A 14375-nucleotide genomic window follows, 5' to 3' on the forward strand; every position below is an offset into this window, starting at 1 on the left:
GCGTCTCGATTTTTTTGATTGCCAATCTACTCGTCATGCTGCTCGATTACTTCTGAATGATCAAAATTGACGCTATTTTTGGAATCCAACCTCCTCCCAGTGGTCCTTATCTAATCACTGTTTTCATTAAAAATTGCACTCATATGTGTGAGTGAGTTTGCACGGGTATAAAAGGGACCCCACTTGCCACGAGAGTGGTACAGTTTGGTCGCCAAAATTTAGCAGACAACAACACGACCTACAAGTGATCTCTGAAAAGTGGTACCTACTAAGCTCTCCAGCACAGGATGGAGATCGATTTAATGGTGCTGGTGCCGCTGGTAGCCATCCTCGGCCTCGTCTACCACTACATTACGAAGGGAAATAAGTATTTCCATGAAAAACCGATACCATCCTTAGCTACCGAGCCACTGTTTGGCAGTACGCGTCGATTACTGTTGAAGAAGACTTCTTTCACCGATTTTGTTATCAGCATCTACAACAAGTACCCGCTGGTGAAGTAAGTAACACGTAACATCGCAGCTAGAGTGTATCCATCAGTGCAGTTGTTTTATCTCTTTGTGCATGTGAGCGAGATAAAAGGAACGCAAGATCATGCAGCTAAGTGATATTCTTCTTTTTTCGCGAATACACGCAGGGTGGGATTTCGGTTTGATTGGCCTAATGGGATTTCTTTCAAATTAAACTGGCTTTTCTTAGTCAAATCACTTCATTCATAACTTTCTTCATCACCTAAAATAAACAAAAAAAGATACATTAATCAAACGGTGTCGTGGAATGCATTGGCAACTTACTTACAATCTTCCAATTGTTCGTCGTTTTGCAGAGTCTTCGGCATGATGGACACAATGCTGCCGATGTTTGTGGTGCGCGATCCGGAGCTAATCAAGCGAATCACTGTGAAAGACTTTGACTACTTCATGAACCATCGGCCAGTGTTTGGCAATAACGACAATCCACACAGTACGGCACTGTTCGGCAAGACGCTGGTGTCGCTTAACGATCAAAAGTGGCGCGATATGCGAGCGACGCTCAGTCCCGCCTTTACAGGAAGTAAGATGCGTCAAATGTTTGAGTTGATCGTGGAGTGTAGCAGCAACATGGCGCAGTATTATAAGGACCAGATCCGCAGCAATGGCGATGGCTCGCGGGAGCACGAGATGAAAGATGTGTTTACGCGGTACGCCAACGACGTTATAGCCACGTGCGCATTCGGCATCAAGGTTGATTCGCTGAAGAACGCGGACAATGATTTCTATGTTAACGGTACGAAGATGATGGCGTTCAATCGACCGATTGTGATGTTCCGAATGCTTGGCTTCCGATTACTGCCCAAGCTGATGAGCAGATTCAGTCTGGATTTGATTTGTCTGGATGCCAATGGTATTGTTCGACCCGATATGGTTCATCTGCTGATGCAGGCTCGCAAGGGTGCGCTCAAGCATCAGCGTGAAACGGAGGAGCGTGAAGAGGTGAAGGGTTTCGCCACTGTCGAGGAGTCCGAGGTGGGCCAGACACAGGCAAGCAAGGGTATGCAAATGACCGAGCTGGAAATGATAGCACAGTGCTTGATCTTCTTCCTGGCCGGGTTCGATACTGTCTCCACGTGTCTTACGTTCCTCGCCTACGAGCTCACCGTCAACCGGGATGTCCAGGACAAGCTATACGAGGAGATCCTTCAAACGAATAAGGCACTCAGCGGTGGTCCATTGACTTATGACGCGATACAAGGCATGCAGTACATGGACATGGTCGTGTCGGAGGGACTGCGTATGTGGGCTCCGGCTCCTGCCACCGATCGGTTGTGTGTGCGAGACTACGTGGTAGATGATGGCGATCGACTGAAGTTTACCATCGACAAGGGTACGGTAGTGTTTATCCCGATCGCAGGCTTACACCACGATCCACAGTACTATCCGAACCCGAGCAAGTTCGATCCGGAACGATTCAGTGTGGAAAATCGGGACAAGATTAATCCGAACACGTACCTGCCGTTTGGCATTGGACCGCGCAACTGTATCGGATCTCGGTTCGCCCTGATGGAGGTGAAGGCCATCATCTACTACATGTTGCGCGAGTTTTCGTTCGAACGCACACCGAACACGCAAGTGCCGCTCCGGCTAGCAAAGGGATTTGCTGGCATGCGCAGCGAAAAGGGTGTGTTTGTCGAGTTCCGGCCACGCAAGCAAGCTGCTAACTGATCCTACTACATAAGATCTGTTAGGAAGCAAGCCTATTGTAGATATTAATCATTACTAAGAAAAAAAGAAGCAATTAGGCAACTAACAATGGGTGTTGCTCCTTTTTTATTATTTACAATAAAGCATTCTGAGTTCACTGGATGAAATAGTTCTATCAAAAATAAGCAAACAGTTCACAACAACAATAAACAAACGTTTTGCTGATCGCGCGATGCGCTTGTCAGTCCTCTCTCGCTGGATGGCGCCTTGGGCTAACCCATCAACAACAATTCTCTACTGGCAGTAAGTACAATTGTCTAAATTCCATTCAGTTCAAGCTAACACTACTCTGTCTTTCTGAGAGAAAGTGTAGAAAAATGTGGGGAAGGAAGTATTAACGGTTTAGCTGCGACAGATACTCCTCTGCCTGTTCGCGGAGTGCATCCACCTCCTCCAACAACTTGGCCTGTAAAATACAACGGAACCGGTTTAAACACGACAACTTTCTCAGCAATATTCAGCTAATGTCCCCTACCTTTGCACTGAGTATCAACTGACTGGCGGCGCGATAGTTGAGATGTTCGATTGTTTCCACCAGTTCCCTCGATGTGGCCCGCGCAATTGATGCCAGCGTGGTGTATCCTGCCCGAAACAGTTGTCTAGCGCGACCCTGTGTTAATAAAAACATACCATTAAACTGTACGCCATATGGCAACGCACCCTTCGAGCCGCTTACCAACTTCACCGAGGGCAGTGTCAGCAGCGGAAGCAATTCCAGCTTGCAGTAGTGCGTCAACCGTTCCGTCATGCCCGTCAGCAGATGCTTGAAGGCCCACAGTTCCGGTATCTCTTCACACATGCGCAACAAACTGAACGCTGTGCCGGCCGTACTCGTCATGAGAGTTTGCAGCGATCCGGCATTCACGTGGTACCGGGAGGCCACTTCTGCGAGGGGCGTTTGCTTCCACAGCTCGTGCACGATCAGCACGCGAACGAAGCGCATCATCTTCGACACCATGTCACCGGACGCGACACGTCGCGTGAGAATCTTTGCAATCAGCCCATTGTTGATGCCGTACCGTTCGGCTATTGTCAGCTGCTCGTTTGTTAGCTGATTAACCTGTTTGAATGTTGGGATAGAGAAGCCGAATTAGAAGTATGTTGCAACACCTTCTCAGTTCGGTCTTACCAGCACGATAAAGTCATCCGGCTTCAGCTGCACCTCCCGACCGTCCTCAAGCAGTATTAGATGCAGCAGATCGTACTCGTCCAACACACACAACCGTTCGCCGAGCACCTTCATCTCGTCGTAGAACCGTACCGCTTTCTCCATATTGAAACCCGCCCTTATTGCCGCCTTGCCGAGTCGATTCACCTCCAGCGGGCTTGTTCGCTGGATCGTCTTGATCACCTTGCCCGGATGGGCGGCCGCCTTGTGTACCCGCACGAACGTCGGCCCTGCAGCACCATCGTACGGTGCGCAGCTTCCCGTCTTGGTCGGACTTCTGTCCTCCTCCACGCCCGTGCCAATTTCCACCAGCATGTTGGGTGGATTGCGCAAACAGCTATCATGCCGCGCCTTGATCGCGTTGCCCTGGTACAGCTGTACGATCGTTTCATCCGTAACTGCTTCCAGATCGATCGAACGGCGTTCGGCCTGCTGGGCCAGCAAAGTGCAGCGCACCAGCGCCTGCAACGCATCCCGACTCTCACACAGATCCAGCCCAATGGCACTCAGTATGAGCGACTTAAAGTACGCCCGATCGTCCGCAATCAGCGCAGATTCGGCAATGTCCATCGGAGCGCACAGCATCTCGCACACTTGCGGGATGTCGCGCTGGGCGCAGATCAGGATCGACTCACCGGTTTCTCCGAATCCGGCTCGTCCCGCCCGTCCCACCATCTGCTTGTAGCGGCTGAGCGACAGGAAGCTGTTGCCTATGTAAGGGGAGCGTATGATGACTCGCTTCGCTGGCAGATTAACTCCCGCTGCCAGTGTAGAGGTGCAAACGATCAGCGACAGGATTCCAGCACGGTAGGCATCCTCGATCGTGCGCCGCTCGTCCTGCGTTAAGCCGGCATGATGATAGGCGACACCGACACGGAACGCTTGCGGCAGCACCGGCGCGATCGAACCGTCCTCCTTGAGCGATCGTATGATCTGTTCCTTCTCCTCTGCCCGATGTTCCGCCAGCCGGGCCGGAAGATGGTTCGCCAGCAACGCGCACAAACTTTCACACTTGCTTTTCGTGGGACAAAACACCAGACAGGAGCTTTCCGGGATCACTTCCAGGATCAGCCGCACCACATGGTCGGTATCGAGTCGGCGCAACTCCTCGGAGCAGTCCGCGAACTCGAGGGCACGCTTCTCGCCGAACACGTTCTCCGCCGAACCACCATCGGCCTGCCCCTTGCTGCGCACCGCGTACAGATCGTCCCCACACTTGACGAACTCTTTCAGCTCGACGGGCCGAAAATCGCGGCTGTACACGTCGGCCAGCATGAAGCGGGCCACCTCCGTCAGATTGCCGATCGTAGCGCTCATGCCCACGATCTGTATGCCAGCCCGCAGCACCTGCACCTTGGTGATCATCATCTCTAGACAGGCACCGCGCCGCTGCTCCCCAATCATGTGCAGCTCGTCGATCACGATCAGCCCGATCTCGTTCGCCCGCCCAACCTCCACCAACGAGTCCAGCAGCAGCAGCGCCTTCTCGATCGTGCACACAAAAATGGTGTTCTTTTTGCGACGCTTCCTCGGTGGACACTGCCCCTTGCCCCCGCTGTACTCCTCCAGCAGGAACTGTAGCTCCAGCGCGAACGGGCTGAGCGCGATCATTTTCTCCTGCGCCAGCGAGACGTACGGCACGATGAAGATAACATTACGCAGCCGGCAGATAACCTCGCGCAGCATCAGTATCTCGGCGACCAGCGTCTTTCCACCGCTCGTGGGCAGCGCGTAGATGAGATTCCGCCGCTCCTGTATGGCGGGCAGCGCCAAACACTCGCGCTGCCAGTCGTACAGATCGTCGATCCCGCGAAAGTCCCGCAAGATGCGTCGGACGGTGTTTGGTAACCCAAAAAATGGACCCTTCTCCAGGAAGAGCGAGGAAACCCGGGGCGCACCGTTGCCAGGCGGTGGTCCCATTCCAACCGCCATCGGCAGAAGAGCGGTCGTGTGGTGGATCTCCTCGTCCCAGTTAATCGCTGCCAGGCTGGACGATATCCGCGGCTGCGAGCCACCTCCGTCCGGTGCAATGTTCGTCAGATCGAGCAGCGTTCGTTCGCAGTTTTCGAAAATCCGCTGCACTTCGCTCACCTGCAACCGGTGCTGCTGGCTGTCCGTTACGTCCCGCGCTGGTGTGTTCGGTGATGACGGGCGACCCACACCATTCCGCCCGATCTGCGAACCCAGTATTGGATCGATCTTTTCCGAGGCCTCGTCCACGACGGACTGATCCAGCCGCATGTACTGGGAACAGATGGCATGGTTTGTAAACACCTCGAATGCGTCGTCCTCCAGCATTTGCCCCAGTGCTACTTGTGAGGCCGTGTGCACGTTACTGAGCCGACGCATCTTGTCCCGGATGAACTGATCGGTGCTCGTTTCCTGCTGACCGCACGGTATCACCACATCGAGCAGATAGTCCTCGTCTTCATCGTCCTCGAACCCGGTGTTGGTTCTTCGCTCGGAGCAACCACTGTCCTTCGTCGGGGACCGACTGGCAGCGGACCCGTTTGCATCCCGCTCGCCCTCCTCCTGATCCGGCCCGTCCATGCTCATCTGCAGTACGAGAATGGGCCGTCCGGCAGCCGTCGATTTTCGGCGCTTCGGCGTACTGGCGACCAGTTTCTCCTCGATCACTGTTGGGATGGGAGTTGGGGTTGAATATTCGATTAGCTAACTAGACAACCAAATGCGGTCATACGACAAAAAGCAAATACCTCCAAACGAATGTGATCGTTTGCCGTGTTCTTTCTTCATTTGGCTCTGAGTAACGCGCGACGCAAGGAGCGACGGTGAGCCGGGTGCTTCTTTGGCAGCTGGCGGCGGTTTAATCTGCTGCTCGATACTATCCAAATCCACGGCATTGAACAGCGTGTTGTCCATGTCCATCAGCTGGACGCTACTGCTGCTGGTGGCATCGTCTTTCCGCTTGCTCGTCCTCACCGCAACCGGCGCCCGGAAGTTGCTCGCCGCTTGACTCGGATGATGGTGCTCCAATGGTTGCAACCCCCGGCGCGCTTTCGGTGGTGGACCGGCCGGAACACGGAAGCTCCGGTTGCCCAGCTTGGGTGCGCTTCGCGACATGATCTATCAGGCACTTTGGTCACAAATTATATACAAAGGAAACAAAAAACACTCACTGTACACAAATTACATGGTGTGCGCAATGTCTACTGTACATTGTAAATTAAATTAGAACTGTACACATGCATTTGCCGGGTTTTTTAGTTGTTTACGAATGTGTGGGAAAGGGAAAATGGCATTGTTTGGTCTGTTTGGTGATGCGGGGTACCCTGCGTGGGGTACTGGTAATTGGAAGCAACGCCTGACAGCTGTCACGATCGATCACGGTGGAATATGGTTCATCGGCACAAAGGACATTTTATTTTCATTATCGCAAAAAGTTTCAAAAGGTTTATTTATTTGTTGTCGACGTGTTTGGAAAAATATTTTTCGTTAATCAATACTTTTTTGAACAAACACTTTAGTTGAGGAAACGAAAAAAAAGTTTGGTTCATTTTCGTGATCATGTTGCGCAGCATCGCGCATGCAACAATGTCGAAACATTTCAGGTTATGAAATATTTCACCAAAGCATTAATTTCAAAATGACCGTTTTGAATGCATTATTTGAATTTAGTTTCAATATGACCGTTGAAAATGGAGCAGGGTGAACTTTCAACAGCAGAATAGCAATACGACACCATGATTGTGCTGTTCTCAACCGAGTTTAACAAAAGAAGCACAAAAACAAAATACAAAATATCCTTTATAATTACAGTTTATTTTCTCAGCTTTTATCATTCGTGAACAAAATAAGAGATATAAACGGGATTACTTCCTGTAAACACGATTACATATTTAAAGCGTAAACGGTCGACGCAAGACTGTTTTCTAACATGCTATCAAGCAAGCGTATTCTTCGACTTTCCCTAAGTTGAAACCACATACGGCATACAGAGAGACGCTACTATTATCGGCACCTGTGCGCATAAAGAAGGCTCTTTCTGGACCATTTGTAGGGGGTTCGACGCGTACTGTACACAAATATGCGTTTCTATACAAGCAAACACTACACTTTATCGGGAAACCATTTTACATATGATGACGATGACGAGAGTCGGTTAATTCGTGTAGGAATTCATCTTTTTTTCTTTTATTCATAATCATTTCTCGGTCCTTATAATAGAGTAGTAAGCATAACTAACCTAGGGCACCGTGCACGCACCGAGCAGCGACGCGACAAAGCAGTGTGTGTTAACGGTTTACATTATCAACAACAAATGAAAAACTAGTGGAAAAATAAACGCACCCCACAAAAACCAACGTGGTGGTGGCAGAAATCTTGTGTTTCACGTAATATATAAATGCACCGTTCCTGCTGCTGCTGCTGCTGCTGCTGCTCTACGAAATTGCGTGATTTACCCCACACTCCCACGACGCAATTCTGATTTGCCTTTCCCCTGGATGCGCGGAAACATTGATCAGACACAGTACTTAAAACTTAATAGTGTGTACAAAATAGTATAGTTCAGCTTTCGTTGTGTGTTTGTTTTGTGTATCATCTCCGTTTATCGATTGTTTTATGCTGTTATGCTCTCTTCTAGTTGATATCTAAAAATCGGACAACTATAAATAGTTTAGGGTCTCTCTCTCTCACTCTATTCTTCCTAAAGACTCTGTGTGTTGAAATGCTGGCTGCTACTTTCGCGTTATTTCGTTGCTGTTTGTGTGCTGACAATTTGGTTTTGGTGTTCGTTTTTGTTATGATCGTATAAATTAATATAAATTCTCTTATTTAAGACTAGATTAACAAAAAAAAGATGGAATTTTTTGTCAAAAGAAACAAAGAAATAAAAAAGAAGCATAATACGAAAAAGTCGTTTCCAAAACAGATCATTACCGAAAAAGAAAAAGAAAAAAATGTCTCAATAATGCAAAAAAAACTTCATTTTCCTTCAAAAACTTTGTTTCCGCCCCCTCATTTTAAGTAGGTTGATGGTGTGCGCGCGCTCGCTTCCACTTATTTTGTATGTGTGTTTTGTTTCGTCCCTCGCATAGGAAATGCTAGCTTCCTTACCACGCTAAAATGCAACACCAAACACACGATCGCTTAGTCATTAATTCTTGTTTTTAGGTGCTAAGGTTTTCCACTATCGTTCGCTCATTCCCTTTCACTCTCTCTCTCTCTCTCGCTCGCATTCATTCGCTCTATCGCTCTATCCCATTCTCTCTAATATCTGCCCTATGTACATCCTTAACCCAGGAGACGAAGTACACACCACCCCAACCTGTGCTGTGTTGTGTTGTTGTTTTGCATGTTCGCTGAATCCTTTCTAATCCTTTCTTTTAGTGTGTTCTAAATACCGTTTTCTACTTCTACTACAATTAGTATATTGTTGTTGTTTCTTTTTTTTTCTTCAAAATCTTAACCCTTGCTAGTAATGAGATCTGCTCTAAACAATAAGTCTCGCGTGCTTTATGCTCTCCAATGTGTGTGAGAGAGAGTGTTGTGTGGGGTGGTGGTGCGCAATGTACGCGACCGGTTCCGGTCGGGGATGGGGGATCGTACTCCCCCCCCCCGCTATCCCTTCATTCCCCTCTCTCTCTCAATCACACACGAGGGGAGCCGAGAATTTCTGTGCTTATTGATTATAATGTTTTTTACTGGTTCATGTCGCTTTGTGTTCACCAAATTCTTCTTGAAATCTATCTGAACTCGATTGTTTTGTTTGTTTGTAACTTAATGCCTAAGTGTGTTATTTATCGCCTTTTCTTTAATGTACTGTTAATGTTTGTTGTAATGGCATCGCTCGAACTGGTGTTACTACTGGTTGGTGTAAAAGTTGTTATCTTGTTTTTTTGTTTTGTATTCTCCTTTCTATCAATGTGCTGGAGAGAGATGATGTGCGTATGTTTGTGCTAGAGTATGTGTGTAAGTGGGTGCGCGCTTTCTTCTTACTACGAAATCTGTTTTCCCCCTTTTCTTCTCTTGCTAAGTAGTTACCATCTCTCTTAGTGGTGGATTCATTCATTCCCCTCTTGCTCTTCGTCCCCTTGTCTCTCCTCCCACTATCTTTCTCTTCTCCCTGTCCACTAGGCTAGGCTTACATGCGACACTTACTACTTCTCTTTGGCAATAAAAATTTAACTCTAACGTAACATACAATTTTCTTCCCACGCTTTCTCTCTCTCTCCATGTTTTATAATTATAAACAAAAATGGGCACCGTTCTGTTTTGCATTGATCCTCCCTCCGTTCACCTCCTTTCCATTTTCCACTCCTTTTAGTCTTTTGTAGTCTTTCGTTTTCTGTTTTAACTAGTGGTTATATTTCCGTTTAGTTTGTTTCATTATTTATCCGCTTTTTTTGTTTGCTATCGCTAGTTTTATCGCTCTCTGTAAGTCCCTCCCCTCCCTCATTCTCGCAACCGTTTGTTTGTGTGCAGTGTGCAATTTTTATTCCTTTTTCCTTCCCTCTCCGTGTTTTCGTAATCTTCAAGATTTGTATGTAAATAAATAAGTAGAAAAGATGGATGTGCAGCTTCTACCACTCCTGAAGTAGAACACACACGACAACAGCAGTTTAAACCGAAAAATGAAAACAGATTTACAGTACTGTTTAAACCAAAAGCTTTACCACCAGAGAGCCAAAAACAGATTCAATTTGGTCAGGTGCAAGCGGGTTTTGATTGATATGGTTATATGTGTGGGCATTCATGAACAGAACCCTAGGGCTTCAGTGTGTCGATGTGCCCTTATCGTGCCTTAAAAAAACTGGAGCACTGCGCATTCGATGCACCTTTTTCTCCACTTTCCTTTTCTACACCATTTCCTCCTTCGTACTTCGTACTTCGGGGATGAATGATAATGGGTGTCGTCGTCCCGTCCCCCCGGGGGCGGCACAGAAGAACAACAGAAGGACAGAACATGATGCAACAACATGCACCGGACAACAACAACGCACGGCGGGAGAAGAACACGGAGAGCATGGCGAAAGGTGCATAAAAAATAGACACAAAACAGCGAGAGTGTGTTGTGTGTGTTTTCCCTCGGTTTTCTACTGACCCCGGACCACACACACCAACACACTAGTTTTTCCTCACCCCTCCCTTGAAGAACTCTCTCTCTCTCTCTCTCTCTCTCTCTCTCTCTCTCTCTCTCTCTCTCTCTCTCTCTCTCTCTCTCTCTCTCTCTCTCTCTCTCTCTCTCTCTCTCTCTCTCTACAGTATGCCCTACTACCCCTTACTACTGTGTAGAATTTAACGCGCATGGTGACGCACCATATTTTTCAACTACTTATCATCTCAAAAGCGTATGTGGTTTCCGTTTTGTTTTTGTTTTTTTTTTGTATTTTTCCTTTACTTTTATCTTTTACCTCTTTCCCCCCTCTCTTTACCACTCTCTAACATTCCCTTTTCCCTATTGAAACGTGTTTTTCCCAAAATTTGCAAGATACAAAAAAACAGCTGATCGGGCATGATCTTCAAACTAACGGAACTTGTAAAAACAGTTGCGTCCAAAAAACAGCAATGAATGGAAAAAAATAATAAACAGTCAATATATAAATGGTAAGAAAAACGTAACAGCTTCAGTACATGATTGAATAATACCAAAAATTGATCGAAAGAACAATAAAGTAAAAAAAAAAATAAAGTGTCTCTTGATCTGCTAGATGAAGAGTAAAACAAAAGAATGAAATAAAAAAAGCGCCAACAGCATGTCATGATGTAGTTGGCCGCATGAAGGTACGTGGAATTTTCCTCGCTGTGCGCGCGCTCGTAATATGCTAGATCTAGTTCATTGATGATGTGTCGCGCACTCGCCCTCTCTCCTGCCTGTTGTTCCCCCTTCCCTTTTCTACACCCGCGTGTGTAAGGTATTGCATTGTCGCAGATGGCCCTAATATTTACATTTGACAGCAATATCCCACACCACCACGTGGTGACAAAGCACAGGGGGTAGGGGGATAGGGATGATGGGGGGGGGGGAAGGTGATCGGTCGAAGCGCACACACTGGTGGTGACCGGGCCGTCGCTCGATCACGGATATCCGCAACACCTTCTGGGGCGCGTTCTACGAAAGAGTGGCGACAGCACCGTTCCCTCTCCATCAGCCCTAAGATAAAGAAAAACAGTGCCAACTTCCTATCAGCGTTTCTGCTTCTTCTCCACGACTACCGAAATGCAACGCAACTCTCGCTCCCTCCATTCCTCTCTTACTGCTTTTCCTTATCTTTTGTATAGGGTGGCGTTTCTGTGCCGCACCACCAAGGTGCTATCGGAACTGTTATACGTCAAAAGGGGGTGTGTGTGTGTGGAAGTGTAAGCTCTAGTGGTGGATGGTGAGAGATGGATATTTCTCCTCCAGTTCAGTCTGTGTGTCCCTTTAAATGCTATCGGGTGTTCTGTGTTATGTGTGTATGGTAGGTAGCACGGCGCGCAAGTGTGTGCGCAATGCGCACGTATTGACTTTCTCCCCACACCAAGGGCCTTTCCTTTCCTCACTTGTGCTGTCTTATTTCTCTCTCTCTCTCTCTTTCGCACTTTGTCGCAAACAAACATATGTGTTGTACATTGTCGCGCCCGCGTTATCGTGATATCACGAGCGCGGCGCAGTTCTTGGGAGCGGAACCCGCGCGCGCGCACACGCACGCCGCTCGTGAGTGGCTCGCCAACGCGCGGAGAAGGTAGTAAGTATGTACAACAAAAAAAAAACCTATTGAAAAACGATAACGGAGCGGTGTTGGTTGACGATTCATATACATAGTAACACAAAAAAACATGTGTGAAAACGTTTGCATGGGTTTTCTCTTCGTTTTTGTTTTCCTTTTTCAATTTTCAACAGCTTCAATAGAATCGAACAGAGCAAACAAACGCGAAAAAAAATGGTGTATAAGAATTCTTGTAACTCGGTATCAATAAGAACTGATTAAAAAATATAGCGCGCACGACGCATATGAGGCGAGAGCCCACACACTAACACCGGCGCTAAGGGAAAACAAGATCGCGCGGCAAAAGGAAGAAGATGATATGAAGAATGGGGGACGCGGCGAGGGATTGGGGGATTGTGTGTGTAAAGGTGGTGGAAGTTCTTAACTATTTATACTAATATTTACAAAAAAAAAAATAAGAAGAAGAAACTAGGCCAACAACAGAGTGGGGGCCCTCTCCCTCTTCTCCAAATCCTACATAACTAGTGAACATGTCCGCGTGGAAAGAAGGTCAGTCTCTCAAAAAGGGGATGGAGGCTGAGGTTGATTGGAGAATAGGATAAAGCTTATCGACTACCCATATCAGCACGTAGCAGCACAGTGTGTGTGTGCGTTGCTGCCTCTATACAAATGCCACATTTATATGTATGCATGCCTATTTTTTCTGTTTGTTTTCTGCGTTTTCTGTGAAATCCTTCGATATTTTTGGTCAACTTCATCGCCGCGCTCTAAATGCCTAACACATCTCGCTTCCTTCCCGCTTCTCTCTTTCTAAGCTCGTTGCTACACTATGAACCCTACTGCTGCACACACACCCTTGCTAAAAAGCGATCCGTCCACCAGTCCATTGTATGGAAAGGAGGTTAGATTTGTTATGGCTCCATTAAAATCATACTCATCCGCAACGACGACGACAGCACGATGTTCCGATGTTCGATTCTCGCCAAAAAAGGAAACGCGCTTCTTCTTTGCAGTGTGTGGCGCGCCGGGGGATTGTTGCTCTGTATATGTATGCGCACGAAGAAGTGATTGAAGAGATATTGCATTTGTGCTTACGATGTGTATTACAAGGAGCATCTTCTTCGTCTCCTTTCCCTCCGAAAGACACACACACACACTCTCTCGCTCTCTCTCATCCGAAAGAGTTTAGAAGTAGATGAACTGTACGTCCGTGGGCGTTTCCGGTTGCTGTTGCTGGGGTGCCCCGCCGGTACTGTTGCTGGCGCTGGCCAGCTTCTGGGGAGCCTGCTGGTACTGCTCCTTACAGCTGCTGCCGGCAGCGGCGAGCTGTGCCTGCTGCTGGGCGACCTGCTGCTGCTGGCACTGCTTGTCCGCAATCTCGCGCGCCACAATGTCCTCGATGATCTTCACGATCAGGTCGATCTTTTCCAGTTCGTGCATCGTCAGCCGGCAGAGGTCGTAGCCGACGGCGAGCTTGGTCGATACGTTCAGGCCGCGGGTGGCCGACGCGATGCAGGAAACGGCCAGCAGCGATGGTTCCACTTGCATGAAGATGGTTTCTGTGTGAATGAGGGAGAAGGAGAAGCAAATACACGCGTTAGTGACAATCGTACAAAATGATGATGTAGTAACAATCTCGCAGGTAAATGTAACACAGGAAGTTTGGGATAAAGCCATGGAGCTGAACAATAATGCTGAGATTTTGCCAATGGCTAATGGGTCACAACATCGATACAATCATATTTTGTGCCTCTTTTCTACTCAAAAGCTCTTCTCACCGCTGCGCCCTGTATCCGAGAGATCGCCTCTTTACTCAGGTAGACGACGACACAGTGAAAGCAAAAACTAAACATTAAACAGAACAAAACCTTGAGAACGAAGACGAAGATGCACCTCGGGAATAGTTCTGCTGCTGCTGATGAACCATCAAATCTTTGCGGGAATGTTTTCTGTGCAATCCTTAAGCGCACCATGCAACCGTGACCATCCATCTTACATTATCTCTGCCGTCAACCGAAAGGAAATGCAGCGGCACAACACCACACTACACACACACCAAACCAAGATGATGTTGTTCTTCGATTTCATTTCGCTCGTACCTTCTCTGCTCTCTTGAAAGCAGGGGGATATGGTTAGGTTTTGCAGGATATTTCGGATTGTTTTTCTTCTGCTCAAATTTCTCGGCAGGCTTTCTGCAAGCAAGCTTCGGTTCGTCGTTTTCTTGCAGAGACAAGCAAAAAACACTCCACACCAAAATACAAACACACACATAGGCAACGGAAAGGATCGTTCTAC

General features: G+C 47.8%; 3 protein-coding genes across 5 annotated transcripts in view; 1 reads left to right on the forward strand and 2 right to left on the reverse strand.

The window, feature by feature from the left end:
• Window positions 1-184: 184 nt before the first annotated feature.
• LOC120900424 (cytochrome P450 9e2-like) lies at window positions 185-2342 on the forward strand. The gene is made up of 2 exons (XM_040307399.1): window positions 185-499; window positions 827-2342. The coding sequence occupies exons 1-2, from the start codon at window positions 288-290 to the stop codon at window positions 2199-2201; spliced, it is 1587 nt and encodes a 528-aa protein (XP_040163333.1). The 5' UTR covers window positions 185-287; the 3' UTR covers window positions 2202-2342.
• LOC120900419 (helicase POLQ-like) lies at window positions 2275-6709 on the reverse strand. Its single transcript, XM_040307391.1, has 5 exons — window positions 6126-6709; window positions 3370-6044; window positions 2917-3300; window positions 2716-2850; window positions 2275-2646 (listed from the first exon to the last, which is right to left on the reverse strand). Exons 1-5 carry the CDS (start codon window positions 6490-6492, stop codon window positions 2575-2577), a joined length of 3633 nt encoding a protein of 1210 aa, XP_040163325.1. The 5' UTR covers window positions 6493-6709; the 3' UTR covers window positions 2275-2574.
• Window positions 6710-12194: 5485 nt separating this feature from the next.
• The window catches only part of LOC120901308 (G1/S-specific cyclin-D2), a 37253-nt gene continuing 35072 nt past the window's right edge, over window positions 12195-14375 (reverse strand). For all 3 annotated transcript variants that reach the window (XM_040309133.1, XM_040309135.1, XM_040309134.1), the window contains exon 5: window positions 12195-13639. In XM_040309133.1, coding sequence (XP_040165067.1) covers window positions 13266-13639 — 374 coding nt within the window. In that variant the 3' untranslated portion in view covers window positions 12195-13265. The remainder of the gene's footprint in view (window positions 13640-14375) is intronic.

Source organism: Anopheles arabiensis, chromosome 3 (assembly GCF_016920715.1).
Source record: "Anopheles arabiensis isolate DONGOLA chromosome 3, AaraD3, whole genome shotgun sequence".
Classification (NCBI taxonomy): Eukaryota; Metazoa; Arthropoda; class Insecta; order Diptera; family Culicidae; genus Anopheles; species Anopheles arabiensis.